The sequence below is a fragment of the Carcharhinus amblyrhynchos genome, chromosome 22 (genome assembly GCF_965287045.1).
Source record: "Carcharhinus amblyrhynchos chromosome 22, sCarAmb.v2.hapA, whole genome shotgun sequence".
NCBI lineage: Eukaryota > Metazoa > Chordata > Chondrichthyes > Carcharhiniformes > Carcharhinidae > Carcharhinus > Carcharhinus amblyrhynchos.
In genome coordinates, this window is record NC_137345.1 from 34044670 (window position 1) to 34068956 (window position 24287).

The 24287-nt window shown below is 41.2% G+C and overlaps 1 protein-coding gene across 6 annotated transcripts in view; it reads right to left on the reverse strand.

The window, feature by feature from the left end:
- Positions 1 to 24287, reverse strand: part of LOC145357047 (protein phosphatase 1 regulatory subunit 12B-like) — a 235361-nt gene that overhangs the window by 122123 nt on the left and 88951 nt on the right. For 5 of the 6 annotated variants that reach the window (XR_013889240.1, XM_080210108.1, XM_080210107.1 and 2 more), the window contains 3 exons: positions 19390 to 19599; positions 11512 to 11602; positions 1031 to 1228 (listed from right to left, as the gene is read on the reverse strand). Coding sequence is in view for 5 of the 6 variants with exons in the window: in XM_080210108.1 (XP_080066234.1) it covers positions 1031 to 1228; positions 11512 to 11602; positions 19390 to 19599 (499 nt within the window). In the remaining variant the exon portion in view is untranslated. The remainder of the gene's footprint in view (positions 1 to 1030; positions 1229 to 11511; positions 11603 to 19389; positions 19600 to 24287) is intronic. The other variant, XM_080210109.1, reaches the window with a different exon arrangement.

Here is a 24287-nt window from a genome sequence, read left to right on the forward strand (position 1 = left end):
GTGGGTGCACCATTAGCAGGAACAGAATATCCCATTGGTGTGAACAGCCAGAAAATTCTGGCCAGTGTTTACAGACATCTGGGTGGGTTGCTGAGAAATTTGCTATTTATTGTACACTATTCTGTGTTCCACCTCAGTTTGTCTGTTAGTTCCCATGTACTTCATATTAACCCAGACTGTTAGCATGCATTAGAAACTGTAAATTGTTTTATCTTTTTTGACCTTGTGTAGTAAAGTTTATTTTTGCTTGTTCAAAACCCATGAGTCATCTGGCTTTATTCTCTTAGCAAGTGTCTTGAAACTCAAAATTCTGCCAACTTTAAACAAAATGTTATTGATCCCTGGCCAGAGTTTACCAAAAACCGGGGGTCTGGTCTGGGATCATGACACCATGATATTTTACTACATATCTACATCCCACTCTTTACTTTGTTCTATAATGTTCTTTAGTGTTTACATTCCTAGTTGCTGTTTGTGAGAATTATTTAATATGTTTGGAAATTTGGATGGCATCACTACAGCTGCACTCCATAATGCATTGTCTGCATCAAGAAAAGATTTCTCAAAAGGGCACACAATAATGCATGCAGACCATTGCACTGTGCCGACTAAGTTCATTCTCTCTCATAAATTTGTTCAGTAATTCTAGTAATCTGATGCTTTGGCAATGAAACTAAATAAAAAAGAACATAAAGCAAACTAAAATTTATTTGGTTAGTACTTTTTCTTACTCTTTCTCCTATTGATTTCAAACTTTATAACGATTTGCATTAACTAAAATTCTGCTGAAAACAATTGTTTTATCAGTGCTGAAATTTCAAGACCAGAGAGGTCTTGGGTTTAATCTCCAGTCTGTTAAAAGCAATCAGTTTGCAGACTAAATGCTGCTTTTTGTCTCAATGCCCTTCAGGAACTAAAAATTTAACTTTAACAGCAACTTCAAACACTTTTAGATTACATCACATTCTGATTACTCCAAATTATTTAACTACTCAATTGCGCTGGAAATATCACCATGAATTCAATTTACCTCTTCTTCTTGGCTTCTACTCAATCTTTGTCTGTAATCTTCAGTATCTTGTGTAATTAGCGACTTCTCTTCCTCATCCTGCTTTTCTACATCTTGCTTTTCCATTTCATCCTTCTCCTGTTGTTCCCGAGCTCGTCTTTCAGCACGAGATCGACTGAATGTCTTCTCAGCTTCCTGCAGGTCGGTTAATGTTACACCCTAGTTTAACAACACACACCAAACAATTACAAATAATTCAAATATGGTTTCAAAAGTTAGGGAGTTCCAGGTTATTCACCCAGCTACTGTGACAGAACTAGTTCCAAGTCAGCGAAAAACCGTGGATGCTGAAAATCTGAAATAAAAACCAAAAATGCTGGCAAAACTCAGCAGATCAGGCAGCATTTGTGGAGAGCAAGAGAGTTAATGTTCGAGTCCGTATGACTCTTTGTAGCTCTGAAGAAGTCACTTGGACTCTTATTCCATCATTCTCCTTGTGCATTGTAGATGCTAAACAGTCTGTGGAGTGTTCTGCTGAAGAATTCCCAAAATCTGACCTAATTTCATAACCGCAACAGGAATATGTATTATAGTTAAGTTTCCAGTTAAAGGTGATGCTCATGATGGGCAAAATTCAGTGATGGTTAGATTCTCGCTTGCTGAAGGTGGTCATTGCCCGACACTTGAATGGCATGAATGTTACTAATCAGCCTAAGTCTCAATGTTCTCCAGGTATTGTTGCATAGTTGTGGACTGCTTCAGTATGAAATTGCAAATGGATTTGAGAATTGTGAAAACATCAGCTGACATCTCCTCTTCTAATCGTACGATGGTCATTGTTTGAGCAACTGAAGTTGAAGTTGTACACTATGATGCTGCCCTGAGGAACACCAGCAGCAATGTCGCGGGACTGAGAATAATTAACCTCTAACAACCACAGCCATCCTTCTCCATGCATGGTGTGACTCCAGCCAGTACATTCACATTAACCCCAATCTTAATGCCATGCTTGGTCAAATGCTGCCTTATCTTCAAGGAAAGTCACTCACCTTCATCTCTGGAAATCAGCTTTTTTTTGTTCATGTTTGTATCAGGGAAATATGAGTGGCTCCAGGGTAAACTATTGACAGGGCCATAAAAAAATGATGCAATTCAACATCCAAGTTAAGAATGATTTAAAGTCATGAGAAAGTCATTAGGTTTTTAAATTAAACCGAAGGCACAAGTAGATAAGAAAAGCACATTCTTGAGTAAAGGTTGATATTACAGGACATGCATGTTGCATTGTTACATTTCCAGGGGTGTGCAAACCTCAGAGAAGAAAATTTGGAGTGGGGCATTTGAAATTAACATTTCTGTACTTTAGATTTTGAGTGCACCTCAATGACAGAACTAGGTCCCAATTAAGGTCAAACCATCTTCCGCTGCACTCTCAAAATAGCTGCTTGCTCAGTACATTAAAGGCATGGAGGCTGGGATTCAATTTTCACAGTGGGCAAAGAACAAATTTCAGGGAAGGGAGACAGAGGCAGAGAAAAAAGGTGGAAAGCAAGATTTTAGAAAAGGTGAAAAAAATGGAACGATGGAAGAACAGAAAATTAACAAAAATAACAAAATAAAATGAAATAAAGTGGAAATGGGATGAAAGTAGAGGAGAGGGTTCACGTTCTTAAGTTGTTGAACTCAATGTTAAATCTGGAAGGCTGTAAAGTGCCTAATTGGAAGATGAGGTGTTGTTCCGCTAGTTTGCTTTGGGCTTCACTGGAACATTGCAACAGGCCATCCTGCTCTCACGTCCACATGAACGTTCTTGGCCTATTGCAATAAAAAGTTGAGTTTAATTTTGGAATCAGGGAAGGGATTCAGAGTGATCAATGGATCTTTTCTTGAATATTGCTTTAAATCTCTGGACTTCTCTGAACATCAAGACTACGCTTCTGTACTGGATCACAAGTCAAGATTCGGCTACTGTATCACTGCTCTGCTATTTACATTTTAAGTAACTTCATTTTGGTAGGAAGAGATGGAAAAATAACAAAATTATAGGGCACAATTCTAAAGGGGGTGCAGAGTAGAGGGATCTGGGAGTACATCTGCACAAGTCATTGAATGTGCCAGTACAACTTGAGAGAATGGCTAATAAAGCATGTTGCTTTATTAATAGGGGTAGAATATATGAGTAAAGTTATGCAGTACTTGCATAGAATACTAGCAGAACATCAGCAGGAGTACGGTGTTCAGTTCTGGGTGCTGCAATTTAGGAAGGATGTGAAGGTGTTGGAGATTGCAGAAATCATTCATGAGAAGCTAAGATGGTTTTCCTTGGAGAAAAGGTGGAGAGGAAATTTGATAAAGGTATTCAAAACCATTAGGGGTCTGGACAGAGTTGCAAGGGGAAAACTATTTTCACTGTGAAAGGATTAAGAATGAGGGGGAAACAGATTGAAGTAATTGACAAAAGCAGTACAAGCAGTACAAGGGAAAGTGATTCATGCAGCAAGTGGTAAATGTCTGGAATAGCCTGAGAGTGTGGTGGAAGCAGGTTCAATTGAAGCATAAAGAGATTAAGTTAGCTAAAAATTAGGATTAATTTAACAGGATTACTGAGAAAAGGCAGAAGAATGGCATGAAGTGAACTGTTCACTCAGTGAGCTGGTGTAGACACGATGGGCTGAATGACCTCCTCCTACAATGTTAAATTTGTGATTGTGAACTTGGTTTAACCCAGAGATTCTCACCTAGGAATACGTCTGCAATAAGATTTGAAGTGGTTCATCAAAAGACACTGCAGGAAAACTGGTGGATCACTACCAGGGTGTAAACCCCAGTAAAATCTTTGGAGATGTTGGGCTGCCCAAAGTCACCTTCAACCTCCCTGACTGAGTTCAAATGAAGTCACAACATTTCTCACTGGTTTTCTTGCAGGAAGAAGACATACTCAGACATCAGCTACCTTTTTGTCAGCGTTTATTCTCTTGGCCTTCAGTACTCTCAAGATATCCACAAGTCAGTGGATATCTGTTTATAGCTGAGAGTTTGGTTGAGAGCTAGTGGGCCTGCATGCTATATTGTCTGTGACATCTTTAGTCTGAGGCTGCAAGGGAGGCAGTCTATGAGCGTCATCATAAGGAAACACCAATGAAGACTTGCTGACAGTGAGGGTAAGAACGAACAGGGGAAGATATACATTTGGTTCTCGATTTCACATTGCTGCCAGCCAGTGGTGTAGGCTGAAAGGGAGTAACAAACGCACACAAAAGTAAAAACATTACAACTCTCCTCAGCCACATACTATACACACATCCACCTGTTGGACATGCACACAAAAACAGTGTTAGACAAACTAAAACTAATGCTTAAAATTAGTGAAATAATCCAGAATGTGCCGCCATCCAGTGGCTGGGTATGGTAGCAATAAAGATCATGGTGCAGTTTTTCTCTATTTGCTTCAGCATTTGACCGAGTATTTCTGCCCGAACTATAGAAGAATTGAGAACCGATCTTGTGCGCGGCCTATGATTGGGCCTATTGAACAGTAAGCATATTAAACTGTTCCTTAGATTTATCCATTTTATTGTTTTTCTCAATGATACATTCTGCCTCTGCTGCAAACTGCGCACAACAGATCAGAATTTACAGTCACAAGATGACAAAAATCTCTTTCACACAGTCAATGTTCCATGTTTAAACAATGCAGGACAAGGGCCTCCAATTTAGCTGGGCCATTAAAAATCAATGTCGAACAATCAGTTACACAGAAAAGCTCCACACAAGGACAGATAACGTGGAAAGAGGAAAGAAAAAATGTGAATGCCTCGGACACACCAAGTGTGAAATAATTTAAAGGAATCAGGCCCAGATCAGACCCTGTGGTGTCAGAGCAGAATGCAAGAGAAAACAGTGATCAATGGTACTTTAAGTCAAGGTCAATAAGTAAATGTTGATCAAAGTATGCATTCCAAATGCCTCACAAAAGGTTGCTGCAGGTTAGGGTGCACGGAGTTGGGGGTAAGGTGTTAGCGTGGATAGAGGATTGGCTGTCTAGTAAGAAGCAAAGAGTTGGAATCAATGGGTGCAATTCTGGTTGGCAGTTGGTGACTAGTGGAGTGCTGCAGGGATCGGTGCTGGAGCCTCAACTGTTTACCATTTACATAGATGATCTGGAGGAGGGGGCTGAGTGTAGAGTGACGAAATTTGCTGATGACACGAAGATGAGTGGAAAAGCAAATTGCGTGGAGGGTGTGGAAAGTCTGCAAAGGGATCTGGATAGGCTGAGCGAGCGGGCGAGGACCTGGCAGATGAAGTATAATGTTAGCAAGTGTGAGGTTATCCACTTTGGTAGAAATAATAGTAGGAGGGATTATTATTTAAAAGGCAAAAAGCTGCAGCATGCTACAGTGCAGAGGGACCTGGGAGTCCTTGTGCACGAATCGCAAAAACCCAGTCTGCAGGTGCAGCAGGGATCAAGAAGGCAAATGAAATGTTGGCCTTTATAGCGAGGGGGATAGAATATAAAAGTTGGGAGGTCTTGCTGCAACTGTACAGGGTACTGGTGAGGCCGCAGCTGGAGTACTGTGTGCAGTTTTGGTCGCCGCACTTGCGGAAGGATATATTGGCCTTGGAGGGAGTGCAGAGGAGGTTCACTAGGCTGATACCGGAGATGAGGGGGTTAGCCTACGAAGAGAGACTAAATAGACTGGGTCTGTACTCGTTGGAGTTTAGAAGGCTGAGGGGGGGATCTTATAGAGACGTATAAGATAATGAAGGGGATAGATAGGGTAGAGGTAGAGACGTTCTTCCCGCTTAGAAAGGAAAACAGAACTAGAGGGCACAGCCTCAAGATAAGTGGGGGGGGGGGGCAGTTTAGATCAGAATTGAGGAGGAACTTCTTCACTCAAAGGGTGGTGAATCTCTGGAATTCTCTGCCCATTGAAGTGGTGGACGCTACCTCGCTGAATATATTTAAGTCCCGGGTAGATAGGTTTCTGATAGACAAGGGATAAAGGGTTATGGGGAGAAAGTGGGAAAGTGGAACTGATCCGCTTCAGATCAGCCATGATTTTATTGAATGGCGGGGCAGGCTCGAAGGGCTAGATGGCCTACTACTGCTCCTATTTCTTATGTTTTTATGTTATCCTTATTAGACTCTTGACCTGATTACAAAGTTTGGGTGGATGTTGGCAAAATCAAGAGTTAGGGACCCCCAAGCGTGTCCAAGTGTTCCAATGGAATTTTAAAAATTTTGTTCATGTTGCCCATCCCGAATTGCCCTCGAGCAGGTGGTGGAGTTTTTAGCCTTCTTGAATGCTGCCATAAATATGTTGCAGGAACATCCAGGACCCAGCACACAGGACTTTGAGCCAGCGACAGACGGAATGGTGATTCAGTTCCAGTAAGGATGGTATAATTCAAGAGGGGAACTTGCAGGTGGTGGAATTCTGATGCCCCCGTCCTGGGTGGTAGGGATTGCAAGTCTAGAACATAGAACATTACAGCGCAGTACAGGCCCTTCGGCCCTTGATGTTGCGCCGACCAGTGGAACCAATCCAATGACCCTCTAACCTAAACTATTCCAATGTTATCCATATGCCTATCCACTGACCATTTGAACGCCCTTAAAGTTGGCGAGTCCACAACTGCTGCAGGCAGGGCATTCCACAACCTTACTACCCTCTGAGTAAAGAACCTACCTCTGACATCCGTCCTATAATTACCACCCCTTAATTTAAAGCTATGTCCCCTCGTGTTAGCCATCACCATCCGAGGTAAAAGGCTCTCACGGTCCACCCTATCCAATCCTTTGATCATCTTATATGCCTCAATCAGGTCACCTCGTAACCTTCTTCTCTCCAATGAAAATAACCTCAAGTCCCTCAGCCTTTCCTCATAAGACCTTCCCACCATACCAGGCAACATGCTGGTAAACCTCCTCTGCACCCTTTCCAATGCCTCCACATCCTTCTTATAATGCGGTGACCAGAACTGTACACAATACTCCAAGTGCGGCCGCACCAGAGTTTTGTACAGTTGTAACATGACCTCACGGCTCCAAAATTCAATCCCTCTACCAATAAAAGCTAGCACACCGTACGCCTTCTTAACAACCCTATCAACCTGGTTTGGAAGATACAATCAGAAGAGCCTTGGTGAGTTGCTGCAGTGCATCTTGTAGAATGCACACATTACTGCCACTGCAGTGGAGGACGAGATGAATGTTGAAGGTGGTGGATGGAGTGCTAATCAAGCGAGATGCTTTGCCCTGGGTTGTGTCAAGCTTCTTGAATATTGTTGGAGCTGCATTCATCCAGGCAAGCGCAGAATATTCCATCACAATATTGATTTGTGCCTTGCAGAAGGTGGACCGATTTGTGGAGTCTGGAAGTGAGAAACTCTCTGCAGATTTCCTAGTCTCTGGCAGTATTTTAAAGCCAGAATATTGGTAACACCTAGGATGTTGATAGTGGAGGATACAGTGATGGTAATGCCACTGAATGTCAAAGGGAGACTGTTAAATTCCCTCTTGTTGGAGATGATCATTGCCTGGCACTTAAGTGGCAACTAACAATCACATTACACATCAGCCCAAGTCACAATATTGTCCAGGTCCTGCTGCATATAGGCATAGACTGCTTCAGAACCTGAAGAGTCACAATGGTGAAAATTGCATCATTCAAGAACATACCCACTTCTAATCTTATGATGGAGAAAAGCTCATCAATGAAGGTCACTGACAAAACATCTGAAGAATGTTAGGCCTAGGACACCACCATCAGCAACTCCTAAAGTGACACCCTGGGCCTGAGATGATTGATCTCCAACAAAAAACCATTTTCCTTCGTGTGTTTTGGCTCCAAACAATGCTGAGTGTCACTTGGTAGCCCTGTCAAAGACACTTTCCATTTTGCCCTGAAGGGGCAGTAACTGACCAGGACTGCTTTGCACGGACAGGACATGCTGCACAATTTACCACATTGCTGGGTAGATGCCAGTGTTACAGCTGTATCTAAACAGGGAGTCTGGCCAGGTCTGGAGCACATCTTCAGTAATATTGCCAGAATTTTGTCAAGGCCCACAGCTTTTACTGTACCCTGTGTCTTCAGCCATTTCTAGATATGCCGTGGAATGAATCAAATTGACTGACAACTAGCACCTCTGATGCTAGGGTCCACAGGGGTAGGCCAAAATGGATCATTCACTTGCCACTTCTGGCTGAAGATGACAACTGCAAATGCTTCAATCTCATCTTTTGCATCGATATGCTGGGCTTCACTATTCACAACTGGATGTGGCAGGACTGCAGAATTTCAATTTGATCTATTGGTTGTGGGATCATTTTCATCTGTCTATTGTTTACTACTTCTGTTGCTTGGGATGCAAGTAATCTTCTAATGAAGCTCAATCAGGACGAAATCTCATTTTTAAGTATGCCCAATACTGATCTTGGCACGCCACACCCCCCACCCCCCCCACATGCTTCATTGAACCAGGTTTCATTCCCTGGACGGATGGAAATGGTAGAGCCAGGCCATGCGGTGTCACATTAAGGTTTTATACAAGTGTGATGCTGTTGATGGTCTACAGTACCTCATGGATGCCCAGTTTTGAATAGCTAGATGTGTTTAAAAGCAGTCCTATTTAACACAGTGGTAGCACCACACAACACAATGGAGGATATCCTCAACATGATGATGGGGCATTATCTCGATCAGGATTGTGCAGTGGTCATTCTTACCAATACTGTCATGGACAGATGCATCTGATTGCAGAGGATGAGGTCAAGAAGGTCATTCCCTGTTGTTGGCTCCCGCGATACTGCTGAAGCTGCAGTCTCGGAGCCATGTCCTTTAGGACTTGGCCAGCTCGGTCATTAGTTGTGCCACCAAGCCACTTTGGTTTTGCCACTGTCATTTCCTGTACTTAGATTGATGCCAGGTGATCCATCTAGTTTTCTTCCTTTTTGCAGATTTTGTAACACTTCGATATAATTAAGTGGCTTACTAGGCCACATTGCTGTGGGTTAGGAGTCATTAGTAGCCATACCAGATAAGGATAGCAGATGTCCTTCCCTAAAGGACATTTGTGAACCAGATGGGACTTTATTTCAGATTTTGACTGAATTTAAATTCCACTAACTGTCTGTTCACTTAACTGCTTCCATATTTAAGTCCTAGGTTATCACATTGAAAATTACTGAAGCTCTATTGATCAATGGCTTTCTAATGTCTTGAGTGGGTGGCTAATACTAATTAGTTTGCCAATTTCCAATTCTAATTTTGACACATTTTTTCTCACTTGCTTCTTCTACTTACCTATTCTTTACAAGCACTTTCAACGCAACAGGTAAATTCTGTTCTAATATTCTATACCATTATCGGTCTATCTTTTCCCTTTCTCTGTGCAATACCAGTATCAATTGTGGCCAAATGAGCCACCTAAAATGGCGATTTATGAAGCATTCTGGGACAATTGGGCAAGAATTAAAACAGCAGGCTGCAGCCTAAAAGACAGAGATAAACAGGTTGCAGCTCAGACAACTAAAAGCACAGAAAAAGGGCCATCTCCAAGGCAAAGGGAACTTTCTGGTCAAACTGGGTTGTTTACCAGACACAGGTGCCGTAACCCCTTATGTGGGAGGGAGGTGTGTACCCTACATACCTCCAACATCTACAGACATGGCCACTGGGGACACACCCAGAGATTGGTGTGGCAGCACCCGATTAGACTTTATTGATCAGGGTGATCAAGTCCCGATTGATTGATAGGCAATGGCCAAAAGGGGCGTGAAAACCAACGGCGTATAAAGGTTGCTGCACAACCACGAATCTTTCTCATCTCTGACCCCACGAACGAGCAACAACAACGGGCAACCATTGCCAACAACGACCAGCATGAGGAGAGCCACCACACCTGAGAAGGAAGGAAGACCAGAGCCAGAGTGTCAGACCAGACTAAAGGACCAGACTATGCAGAGGACTACAGAAACCAGCGCACAGATAAAGGCCAATATCCGCCTGTGTACTTGCCAGTCATGCAAAATTAAGTCAAGGTGTAGTATTGAACTTGAACTTCAGTATTTTTCTAAGATAACTTATTGTTGGCTGGGTGGGTGATTATTGATTGTGTCTCTCAATAAATATTGTACTATCAAGAAGTCTACTCGCAATTCTTCGTCCACCATATAAGGGTTAAAACAGTCTGTGCAGCAGGTACAATTCAATGTTTAATTAGCTTCAAAGCCGTCATGACAAATTACACATTAAATTTTACAAAAGGGTAGCTTTCAGTTAATGCCATCTCACTATTGAAGGGAGTTTTTGGTTCAAAACCAATTGTAATTTCAAAGTAACAATTTCACAGGACAATTAAGAAGGGAATACAATGGCACTGACCTTACAAAAACTGCAAATGTAACTCAATTTACTTACAAATGTTTCTTGTCGGTAATTAATTCATTCATATTTCACCAATTTAGAAATTTTTAATGCAGAAATAATTTGGTTTTGCAAGTGGCAGTTAAAGTAACTAGCTTTTGACAGCTGACAAATTTATACTTTTACTTATGGTGCAAACACAACTGTGTGAGTGTTCATTCTTTAAAGTCAGCCAGACAAATTATTTTTGCCAGTGTTAAGTACATGCCAAGGATTGATCTCCTGATATAACTCAAATGTACGTTTTTGCAGCTCCAAGTCTCAACAGTACAAGCAGAATATTTCTTGGCATATTTGATTTTCACATTTAGAACTCTGACATTTAAAAAAAAATCAGTAAACTACAAACTTAATTCCAAACTTAACTGCTTTACCTCAGTTGACAAGCCATGGTGATCTCAGCATTGATGAGGCTAAAATCTGCAACTTAATTTTGAGTTCTTAACCAAAAAGATCAATGAGACTGTTAGGAGTCACACTTTGGGCATACAAACACCTAGAGGTCAAAATATAACATTGATCTTTGAAGTCAGTTTTAGTATTTATAAAGTAAATTAATTGCTTAGTTATTTGAGAGCAGTAAGAATTAACAGCAAGGATTAGCACAGATGACAATGAACATCAAATTATTCTGAAGAAGAGCTTAAATTAATTTGTTTAAAAAAGTATAATTTTGGGAAAAAAAGAAAATTAATTGCTTAAGACTTCATTACATGCAAATTTCCTACATTTGCATTTGCTGATGTAAAGTTTCAATTACATAATTTTTCCAATCAGTATTCAAATTGACAAGATTGGTACAATGGTTGGCGAAAAACATTTACTTTCTCCAAGATCGAAATTAATTTCAACTTTTCCTCTGCTCACAACACGAATTAATCAGCAATCCAATTAAAGCTGTAAAATAACTACGTTGGAATTGCATGACAATGTTTGTGTTTTTTTTTTCCAACTGTCAATAGACCAGGAGTAAGAATCCAAATACTTCCAATGTTCAGGTGTTGAACACTTCAGCAGAATCAATTCCTAACTTTTAAAGACTAATGGTTAAAATTCTGCAATGCCACTGACCTGAGTTGATCTCCTTGTCTGCCTGGCCTGCCTAGAGCGAGCTTTCCTCTGTGATTCTGCTTCTTCATCTCGGACAGGAGTGAGATAGGACCTGAAATACGTCAGCACAATGAAGTTTATTTTCTGGAAACGGACTACAACAGGCAGATGATTCTAGGAAGGTAGCATTAATGACAACATTTATTTTTCCCATGTAGCTCTGAAATTATCGCTAAAATTCAAATTGCAGTAACTTCTGACAGAAATTTTCAGCAGGTGACTAGATTGAAAAGCCATGCATTTGCATAGTAGAATACATATCTCTTCCTAATAGTTTATTTTTGTTGATAGTGTAACATAAAGTAATGACCTAATTCATTGCAAAAACAAAGTATATAAACAGTGACTACAGAATGCATCACATCTACCACTCAAGTAATTCATTTTACTCCCCAAAAAAAAATGTTAGCATTATCCACAAAGTAGTTTCACTTCATATAAACCATTCCTATAGCTAGAAAGTAAATGTATTTAGGATAACTCTGCAACTTCATGAATTTTAAAGTTTAATAGTTATTGTGAATTGAAACAGACTTAATTGTTTTAACTGTCCTCTTTCAGCTCTAAAACATGTAGCAATCATAGTTCAAAAAGTAAAATAAAGATCATCCCTCTTCAGACAGAAATATACTTTCTAAGGTCAGAACAGAAAATAGAATTACAGAAGCATGTTGCTTCATCACATTTTGAAGTATTTAAGTACAGTTTCAGCAAAGAAAACCAAACCCTTGCATTGTGCTAGATGTCTTGGGGCTGAGAGTGAGAAATAACTATGAATACTGCAACTCTGCAGGAAATGATATTACTGACAGCCTTTGTCATTGAACTTGAAGTCGCTTCATTGTAAAACCAACTATCACTGCATTTTCCATTAAAACTGATTTAAGCAGCATTGCATATTGCTGAGGTGGTATTTTGTTTGGCTACTTTTCATACACACAAGAACGGATAACTGTCAAAGTTCAGAAGCCAAACAAACATTGTGAAAAATTCAACTGAAACATAACATTTTCCTGTGCAATCCTTTAAGAGAGTTTTCCATGACTTAAAAAAATCAAAGTAATAATTTGATCAAACAGGACTGGCCTTCTAGAATCAGACATTACAGAATCTGATAGACTTTGGCACATAGTTTAAAATACCAAAAATCAAGCACTGATAACAAATTTCAATAATTCCAATACATTTTCAATGGAAAAAAAATCAGAATCCCTTTGTGCTAGCAAAGGTCAAACAAGATCTGAAATCCTTACTATCTACAAGCCAAACCTTTGGTAGACTTCGACTTGTGACAGTATTTTGGCATTCAAGTGCCCACTACATCAGATAATTATATTAAGGGCACATTCCTCCAATAGTGTTACTGGTTGGTGCCGCAGAAAGCTTTCATGGTTGAACAAACTGACACTAGCCTTATCTGTACAAGATTAGTTTATGACTGCTAACAAAGCCTTTTATAGGGAGGTGACACTGAACTGCACACTTGTCAGTAACTGAACTGAATGACATTCCAGTTTTGCAAGTCTCTAGCTTTCTGCACAGCCATATGAGGAAACGTTACTCTCCAATAGAAGAATGATTTCACGAGTGGCAGTTTACTTGCAACTTTTATCAGTGTAGTTTACCATTCAAGATTCCAGTAACAACTTCAAACTCAGCAAAGGTATCACACAAACAGAAAATATCCACACAAAGCTCTATTTTATGTAAAATAAAACAACTGTAGTTAAAGATAATTCATTTTGAAAGCAAAGGAAAAAATCCTGAATATGCTTTCTCTAATGTGTGTTCACTGAAGTGATGAAATGTTCACCCAAAAATACTGGCATTACGGGGCTGTGACAGCACCCAAGCGTAAGGTAACTTGCTAAGATCCAAAACGCTCAGCTCTCTCACTCATTTAACATGGAAAATCTTACACTTTTCAAAAACCGGATTTATAGAAGTGCTTTGCACTTTCATCACTTTTTCCACAATTACACACACCATCAACAGACAAGAACAATTATTTCATACCACTGTGGTACAAGTTTGTTTTGCTTTAAAAGTGTAAAGCATGGATAATTGTTTTTAATTACCTAGATCCAGTCAAATTAACACATGAAGTTCATCATACAGCCATGATCCCAAATGTTCATTTTTAACAGGCCGATGATTTCAAGGAAAAAATATTTAAAACAAGATATACAGAGATACATTAATTGTTTTCTCCCAATCACAGAAAATAACCACACTTAACTGACTACTATTCTCAATGCATAGTGAAATTAAAATTTTTGATTTAACTGATTACCTGTATTTAGAGGTACAAGTGCAAAATTGGCTTTTCATTTGTATCGGAGACATAAATTAGTACAATAGTCTCATGTGACTTTTAAAACACAAACTTTGCAGATATTCTGTTTAGCGATTAACTCCAAAACGCATGACTTCAGATGTACTCACCATACTAAAATACTTAATTGAAGGTATTGCATCACTGCAATTTCAATTATTGAATAAGCTTAATGAAGAAAGATTCTGCAATGGATTGTAGTATTACTCAAAATTGTTCCTGAATGTCCAGGTAACTAATGTAAACATGCAAATATCTGGTAATTATAGGCCAGTTAGTCTTACTTCGGTGGTCGGTAAGTTAATGGAAAGGGTCCTGAGAGATAGGATTTATGGCCATTTTGGAAAGATGCAGTTTAATCCAGGATAGTCAGCACCGTTTCGAGAGAGGTAGGTCCTACCTCACAAATTTGATTGAATTGAGGAGGTAACTAAGTGTGTAGACAAGGGTAGAGCAGTTGATATCATATACATGGATTTTAGTAAGGCATTTGATAAAGTTCCCCATGGTAGGCTCATGAAGAAGGTAAGGAGGTGTGAGATAGAAGGAAATTTGGCCGATTGGATAAGTAACTGGCTGTCTCATAGAAAAAGTCTGACAACACCAGGTTTTAGTCCAGACTAAAACCTGGTGTTGTCAGACTTTTTACTGTGTTTACGCCAGTCCAACGCCAGCATACCCACATCATGTCTCATAGAAGACAGAGTAGTGGTGGAAGGAAAATTTTCAGACTGGAGGCCAGTTACCAGCAGTGTACCACAGGGGTCAGTGCTGGGTCCTCTGCTATTTGTGATTTTTATCAATGACTTGGAAGAGGGGGCTGAAGGGTGGGTTAGTAAATTTGCTGATGACACCAAGATTGGTGGAGTAGTGGAAGGGGTGGAGGTCTCTTGTAGGCTGTAAAGAGACATTGACAGGGTGCAGAGCTAAGCAGAAAAGTGGCAGATGGAGTTTAACCTTGATAAGTTCGAGATGATTCATTTTGGTAGGTCAAACTTGAATGCGGATTACAGGGTCAATGGCAGGGTTCTGAGGAATGTGGAGGAACAGAGAGATCTTGGGGTACATATCCACAAATCTCTGAAGGTTGTCACTCAAGTAGATAGAGCCTTGAAGAAGGCTTATGGCGTGTTAGCATTTATTAACAGAGGGTTTGAGTTTAAGAGCCGTGGGGTTATGCTGCAACTATACTGGACGTTGGTGAGACCACATTTGGAATATTGTGTTCAGTTTTCAGGGCGGCACATTAGCACAGTGGCTAGCACTGCTGGCTCACAGCTCCAGGGACCCGGGTTCGATTCCCAGCTCAGGTCACTGTCTGTGTGGAGTTTGCACATTGTCTACAGTGCAGAAAGAGGCCCTTTGGCCCATTGAGTCTGCACCGACCACAATCCCACCCAGGCCCTACCCCATATCCCTTTATATTTTACCCGCTAATCCCTCTACCTAAGCATCCTAGTACACTAAGGGGCAATTTTAACATGGCCAATCAACCTAACCCACACATCTTTGGACTGTGGGAAGAAACCGGGGCACCCGGAGGAAACCCACACCGACAGTGACCTGAGCCGGAAATCGAACCCAGGTCCATGGAGCTGTGAAGCAGCAGTGCTAACCTTTGTGCTACCGTGCCGTCCACAGTCTGAAAGATGTGCTGGTCAGGTGCACTGACCTCTACAGGCGCCAGAGTGTGGTGACTAGGGGAATTTCACGGTAACTTCATTGCAATGTAACATAAGCCTTACTTGTGACTAATAAATAAACTTTAAACAGTTGAAAAAATAAAATTTACATTCCCAATTACTAAAGACAGACAAATTTCTCTTAATTTAGACTTGGATATCAATATGCTTTAAAAAAAATGCATTTACATAGGACCTTTTGCAATGTCAGGATATTTCAACCAATTTACAACTAATTAAGTACTTTTAAATATCGTCACTGCTGAAACACAGCAAGAGCAGCCAATTTGCACACAGCAAGTCCCACAGAAAACAATGTTACCACCCAGGTTTAAATGTTGGTTGAAGGATACATGCTGCCCTAGGCACCGGGGGAACTCTGCTCTTCTCAGTAGAAGGCAGTGGGATATTTTATGCCCACTGAATACATATTAAAAGACAAGACACTAGTAACAGACATGTGTAATCCCTGTGAAACATATTCTTAGTGGTAGCCACTAATTCTGCATCTTTCTCAAGCTTTCATCACCACAAAAGGTTTTTTTGCTTCCCTTCTTCCATTCCCCATCAGTAGCCATGCAGAGGGGCAGGTTATACAAAAAACATTAACCATGAACTTAAGTGGTTATTTTGACTTTAAGGTTCAAAACAGGGCTGCAATCAAAAGATAACAATTTCTGTTATGATGCTTGTAGACACAGGTGGATTTCTACATTTGTAAGTACATGCTTGCTTCTTAAAAATTAAATTTTCCATTTCTTTCAAAGGGTTGAAGATTGTTACTTTCTGGAAGGACTAAGAAACATACCCTGTGTTTTATGAAAGGAACTATATGGCCCACTTAGTTGTTAGGCCATTTAGAAATCAAGAAAAGCTTTTGTCTTGCACTCAACAGAGGGAAGGAATACCAAATGTCCAAAGGGAGCAATAACTTGTACTGCATGAAAAAAGGGTGCTGATTGGCAATCACTAACATTTGTCATAAAAAGAGTTTTTGATGGAATGACCAGAGAATCCCGATAAAGGAGACCATTTGACACATTTGAGTCTTCACCAACTCTCAGAAAGAGCATCTCATCGAACATCGCCACCGCCCCGCCCTGCACCCCCCCCCACCCCCCACCCCTTACGACACAGCAGCAAGACGAACTCATACCCCTCCGCATTTACTATGGCTAATCTACTGAACCTATACACCTTTGACATTAAGGGCAATTTAGCATGGACTGTGGGAAGAAACCCACACAGATACAGGGAGAATGTGTAAACTCCACACAGAGTCACCCAAAGCTCGAATTGAAGTTGGGTTCCTGGTGCTGTGAGGCAGCAGTGCTAACTATTATGCCGCCCCTTCAAGTCTTCATATACTTCTGGTACATAAATGATGCATTTGCTATATCTGAATCTGCACCTTACACATCTTAATGAACTCTGTCATGTGCTCAAATTAACCTTTGAAATGTACCAGGATTTTCTCAGCATGCGAGTGTGAAATCCACTACTGGTTCTCTACTACAGCAAGTGCAAGCTTGCTTTCATCTATCAATGTGTGCGGTGGAATTGCTACAGTTCCATGCGCTAAAAGACTGGCATAAAAGAAATATGGCTTGAGCCATTTGCTCACCATGCAAGTTTGACACTGAAATAAGTTGCATCAAAGTTATCCTCCAGTAAAATTGCTACCCTGATCAGGTTAATGCTTGCTGTGTATCGTGCGTACGTAAGAATGGAACCAAGATTACCATTTTCAAACAGAAGTACCTAGTCTACCTGAAATTGCCTTGGAAAGGTAAGATTTTTCAAAAACTTGAGGAACAGGTGAGGCATTTCTTGCTGCTACTACACAATAGCAAGTCGAGTGTTATTTTCCACTAACAGGGCGCTGCTATCCAAACAAAAAGGCATTCACCCACCACACAAATGATTAATGTGGCACATGAATTTCAGTACCACAATAATGGCAGCTACATAGGCTGTACATCCCAATGACTGGTGGACTGTGTCAAAGGATACATTCCTTTGGCTGTTGCAATAAAGAGAGTACTGGCTGCACTCAACAAACCCCTGCTTATAAAACTCAAACATAATGTATTCCATAATTGAACAGTATTTGCTGAACAATCCCAAGTGTGCTAAGATTAACATTAACAACCAATTCAAGATTATCAGTGAAGCTTACAACGTTATGCTTGCTAGAAGCTACATTGATTCATATGCAGCGACTCGCTCTTAGTAGGCAGGAAGAATATAACCAGGTATTTGCTCCTTTTTTTTGAATTAGACAAAAGTATGGGGTCAATAGCAACCTCGTGCATTTTTCATGGTGACACATCAACCAAAGTTGACTTGCCAACCGATCAGCACCTTTTTCTTGTGCAGTATAAATTACTGCATCCTAATGAAATTTGGCATTCTTGTTTCTGTCTTGTTGAATGCGTCTCTTTTTTCAACAATAATAATCCATTTGTGGAAAATATAATTCAGATATGCCATTTCCCCATGACGTTCAGTGGCATTACCATCACCAAACCACAATCAACATCCCAGGTTAACACTGACCAGAATCTGAACTGGATTCATCATATAAAGATTGTGGCTATAACAGCAAGTCAGAAGCTGGGAATTTAGCAGAGAATGAATGAGTCTGTCCATGTCTACAAGGCACCAGGAGTGTGATGGAATATCTCCACTTGCCAAGATGAGTGCAGCTCCAACAACTCTCACAAAGCTTGACACCATGCAAGATAAAGCAGCTTGCTGAATTGCCTGCCCATCCACCTTTAACATTCGCTGTCTCCAAGATGAAGCACGGTGGATCAGTGTGTACCACCCATAAGATGGACTGCAGAAAATCACCAAGGCTCTATCAGCAGCACCTTCCAAACCTGCGACCTTCATCATTCTATCTATCTGCAAAATTCTCACACTGGAGCTCAAAGCCAATTCTTCAAACCGCCACTAAGTGGCGCAGGAGAGATCAGTACTTCAAGTAGAAAAGAACAAAGAACAAAGAAAATTACAGCACAGGAACAGGCCCTTCGGCCCACCAACCATGCTGCCTGATTTAACTAAAATCCCCTACCCTTCCAGGGACCATATCCCTCTATTCTCATCCTATTCGTGTTGTCAAGATGCCCCTTAAAAGTCACTACCGTTTCCGCTTCCACTATCTCCCCCGGCAACGAGTTCCAGGCACACTACTCTCTGTGTAAAAAAATCTGCCTCGCACATCTCCGTTAAAAACTTTGCCCCTCGTACCTTAAACCTGTGCCCCCTAGTAATTGAAAGCAAAGTAAAAGGATAAAGAATATTTTCATGACTCAGAAATCATCATGCTCTGAACAAATGCAAAAATTAATGCATGCTACAAAAAAAAAGTCATATTCCTAATTGTAATGGGAATCACTTTCAACAGTATAAACTGGGAACAGTTTCCAAATGGGAAAATTTCAAATATAGGTGTGATATTAAAAACTGGCATAGGAAGACCAAGCCCGCAAGGTCAAGGTTAAATTAAATTTAGTTTTAAAAATTTCAAAGACAGCCAAGGCTTGATCTGGCTTAGACCCTTTCAAGCTCTTTTATGAAGTATAAAATCCCAGCAATAACACAAAGGCATGCAGATCTAGCAAAACAAATGTACTACGTGGGAATACCAAGATGATATTTTGAACAAGAAAAGCATGCCTACAGGATTTAAGATGCAATGTGGCAAAAAACAAGATATTGGGAATTTTCTTTTATATCTTCCTATCTTTAAATATGAAATCAGGCTGTTAAATCAGAAAACACGAGAAAGCATACCTTTCACATTATTCTTACCTGCCCTGATGGCTCGCTGCTGTGGAAACAACACTATTTAAGATGGAAGAGGAAGAGAAGAAGGGAGAGATGATGGTATTTCGGCTGGGTTGCTGACCAGTGGCTGAAATAACTGTTGCTACAGAAGCAGCTGAGGTGACTGAGGTGGTGATGGGAATGACTGAAATGGAGGAGTTGTTCAAGTCATCTTTTCTTCTACCAAATGAGGCACTGGTAACAATTGATAGTTATATAAGATTGGGTAACAGTAGACAACTATATTACATGATTCAATTAATTATCAGCTTGCAATGTGATTTTTTTGCACCGCAACTATATTTTCCAAGTTAGTCCAGTTCGCAGCATCGCCAAAGGAAACACCCTCACTCTCTGACTTGGCAAGTCAGGAAACATTTAGGTCATTTATACAAAGTAATGAGGAAAGCTAAAGAGCAAGATTGCTAACTTGATCCCATTTCTAAAAAGTTGACAATGTTGAGACTAGTGAAATTTGTTCCGAAAGTCAAAGTTGAGGCAATCAGTCAAGAACTTCAGTCTCCTTATCAAGAGTCAAACGTGCTTCTATTGCAACTAAAAGGCTATGAAACAATGTTTGCATATAATTAGTTTTTCAACGTATTGTATAGTAGCAAAAGTTTCACAGATGAAATTCCTTGAAGAACTTCTGGACAAAGATGAAAGCTACCAATAGATGTTTCATTTCTTCAAAATTTGAAACAAGTCATAAATAGGGTGAAAGAATCCGGAACGCTATCAGGAAATATTGCAACATAATGCTTCTGAAGTCTGTATGCACTATAAAACAGCAAGAAGTCTCAAACACCAGGTTAAAGAGCAATACATTTATTTGGTAGCAAAAGCCACTAGCTTTCAGAGCACTGCTCCTTCATCAGGTAAGTGGGAGTTAGAACACAGAACGTAGAACAGTGCAGCACAGTACAGGCCCTTGATGTTGTATTGAGCTATGTCCAAACCCAAGATCAAGCTATCCTATCATTCTGGTGTGTTCCATGTGCCTATCCAATAACCGCTTAAAAGGTCCGAAAGTGTCCGACTTCACTATTACAGCAGGCAGTGTATTACACACCCGAACTATTCTCTGAGTAAAGAATCTACCTCGGACATCCCTCCTGTATCTCCCACCATGAACCCCATAGTTATGCCCCCTAGTAATGGCTACATCAACCCGAGGAAATAGTCTCTGCACATCCACTCTATCTATCCCCCCTTATCATCGTATAAACCTCTATTAAGTCGCCTCTCATCCTCCCCTGCTTGAAAGAGAAAAGCCTTTCCTCATAAGACCTACCCTCCAAACCAGGCAGCATCCTGGTAAATCTCCTCTGAACTCTCTCCAATGCTTCCAAATCCTTCTTATAGCGAGGTGACCAGAACTGCACACAATATTCCAAACGTGGTCTCACCAAGGTCCAGTACAGTTGCGGCATAACTCCATGGCTCTTAAGCTCAAACCCCCTGTTAATAAACGCTAACACACTATAAGCGTTCTTCACAGCTCTATCCACTTGAGTGGCAACCTTCAGAGATCTGTGAATATGAACCCAAAGATCTCTCTGTTCCTCCACATTCCTCAGACCCCTGCCGTTGACCCTGTAATCCGCATTCAAGTTTGTCCTACCAAAATGAATCACCTCGCACTTATCAAGGTTAAACTCCATCTGCCACTTTTCTGCCCAGCTCTGCATCCTATCAATGTCTCTTTGCAGCCTACAAGAGCCTTCCACCTCATCCACTATTCTACCAATCTTGGTGCCATCAGCAAATTTACTAACCCACCCTTCAGGCCCCTCTTCCAAGTCATTGATAAAAATCACAAATACCAGAGGACCCAGCACTGATCCCTGTGGTAACTAGCTTCCAATCTGCAAACGTTCCCTCCATCACCACCCTCTGTCTTCTATGAGACAGCCAGTTACTTAACCAATCGGCCAAATTTCTTTCTATCCCGCATGGGGAACCTTATCAAACGCCGTACTAAAATCCAAGTATACGACATCAACTGCTCTACCTTCGTCTACACACTTAGTTACCTCCTCAAAGAATTCAATCAAATTTGTGAGGCAGGACTTACCCCTCATGAAACCGTGCTGACTGTCTCGAATTAAACTGCATCTTTCCAAATGGTCATAAATCCTATCTCTCAGGACCTTTTCCATTAACTTACCGACCACCGAAATAAGACTAACTGGCCTATAATTACCAGGGTCATTCCTGTTTCCTTTCTTGAAGACAGGAACAACATTTGCCACTCTCCAGTCCTCTGGCACAATCCCTGTGGATACGAGGACCCAAAGATCAAAGCTAAAAGCTCTGCAATCTCAAGCCTCGCCTCCCAAAGTATCCTAGGATGCATACCATCTGGCCTAGGGAACTTATTGACCCTCAGGTTTTTCAAAATTGCCAGTACATCTTCCCTCAGAACATCTACCACCTCCATCCTATCAGCCTGTATCACACACTTATTCTCAAAATCATGGCCTCTCTCCTTAGTGAACACTTAAGAGAAGTATTCATTCAACACCTCACCTATCTCTTCTGACTCCGTGCACAAGTTACCACTACTAACCTTGACTGGCCCTAACCTCACCCTTTTCTCACATAAGAGTAAAAAGCCTTGGGGTTTTCCTTTATCAAACCCGCCAAGAACTTCTCATGCCCCTTCCTAGCTCTCCTAAGCCAATTTTTTAACCCATTCCTAGCTACTTTGTAACCCTCAAGTGACCCAACTGTACCTTGCTTTTTCACCCTTACATATGCTTCCTTTTTCCCCTTGACAAGACATTCAATCTCCTTTGTGAACCATGGTTCCCTCACTTGGCCATTTCCTCCCTGCCTGACAGGGACATTCCTATCAAGGACATGCAGTATTTGTTCCTTGAAAAGCTCCACTTTTCGTTTGTCCCTATACCTGACAGTTTCTGTTCCCATCTTATGCTCCCTAATTCTTGCCTAATCGCATCATAATTACCCCTGCCCCAATTATAAACCTTGCCCTGCCGTGTGACCCTATCCCTCTCCATTGCAATAATGAAGGACACTGAATTGTGGTCACTATCTCCAAAGTATTCTCCCACAAACAAATCTAATACTTGGCCCGGTTCATTACCCAGTACTAAGTCTAATGTGGCCCCACCTCTTGTTGGCCTATCCACATCTTGTGTCAGGAAACCCTCCTGCACACACTGTACAAGAAGTGTCTCATCCGAACTATTCGACCTATCCAATCAATATTTGGAAAGTTAAACTCATCCATGATAACTACCCTGTGACCTCCACACCTATCCATAATCTGCTTTGCCATTTTCTCCTCCACATCTCTATTACTATTTGGGGGCCTATAGAAAACTCCTAACGTGACCAATCCTTTCCTATTTCTAACTTCAGCCACATTACCTCAGTAGGCAGATCACGCTCAAAATGCCTTTCAGCAGCCGTTAAACTTCCCTTGATTAACAATGCTACTCCTCCACCTCTTTTACAGCCTTCCCTACTCTTACTGAAACATCTATACCCTGGAACTGCCAACAGCCATTCCTGTCCCCGTTCTAACCATGTCTCCGTAATGGCCACAACATCATAGTCCCAAATACCAATCCACGCTCCAAGTTCACCTACCTTATTCCTGATGCTCCTTGCATTGAAGTAGATACACTTCAACCCACCATCCTGTCTGCCTGTACACTCCTGCAACATTGATACTTTTCTCAGTACCTCAGTTCTGTTCACAAATAGAGCATATAAGACACAAACTCAACTTACAAAATAATGGTTGGAATGCGAGTCTTTACAGGTAATCAAGTCTTGGTGATGGCCTTGGTGAGATGTTCATCTTCATCATCTTGCCAAGGCCATCTCCACAGCCCCACTTCTTGCCTTCAAACAACCAAACAACCTCAAACAGACCACTGTCTGCATCAAACTACCCAGCCTTCAGGAGAACAGTGACCACAACACCACACAACACTGCCACAGCAACTTCTGCAAGACATACCAGATCATCGACACAGATGCCACCACCTCACATGAGAACACCATCCACCAGGTACATGGTACATACTCTTGCAGCTCAGCCAACGTTGTCCACCTGATACACTGCAGGAAAGGATGTCCCGAGGCATGGTACACTGGGGAGACCATGCAGATGCTACGACAACAGATGAATGAACACCACTCCACAATCACCAGCCAACAGTGCTCTCTTCCTGTTGGGGAACACTTTAGCAGTCACAGGCATTCGGCTTCTGATCTTCAGGTAAGCATTCTTCAAAGCGGCCTTCGTGACACACAACGCAGAGTCGCTGAGCAGAGGCTGATAGCCAAGTTCCGCGTACATGAGGACGGCCTCAACTGGGATCTTGGGTTCATGTCACACTATTTGTGTCACCCCACGAGCTGCCTGGGCTTGCAAAATCTCACTAACTGTCCTGTCTGGCGACAATACACATCTCTTTAACCTGTGCTTAACGCTCTCTCCACTCACTTTGTCTGTACCTTTAAGATTTGATTACCGTAAAGACTCGCATTCCAACCACTGTTTTGTAAATTGAATTTGTGTCTTTATATGTCCTGCTTGTGAACAGAACTCCCACTTACCTGATGAAGGGGCAGCACTCTGAAAGCTAGTGGCTTTTGCTACCAAATAAACCTGTTGGACTTTAACCTGGTGTTGTGAGACTTTTACTGTGTTTACCCAAGTCCAATGCCGGCATCGCCACATCGTGTACTATAAAAGTCAAACCTCAGATTGATCTCACTGAAGCCTTCTGAGTTTATAACACAGATTTCACTTAACACAAATCAATAACTTCGCATTTTGCGTTTTTTATATACAGGTATAAATAAAGCACCCACTATTGCTCAGCAATTTTCTTTAATGA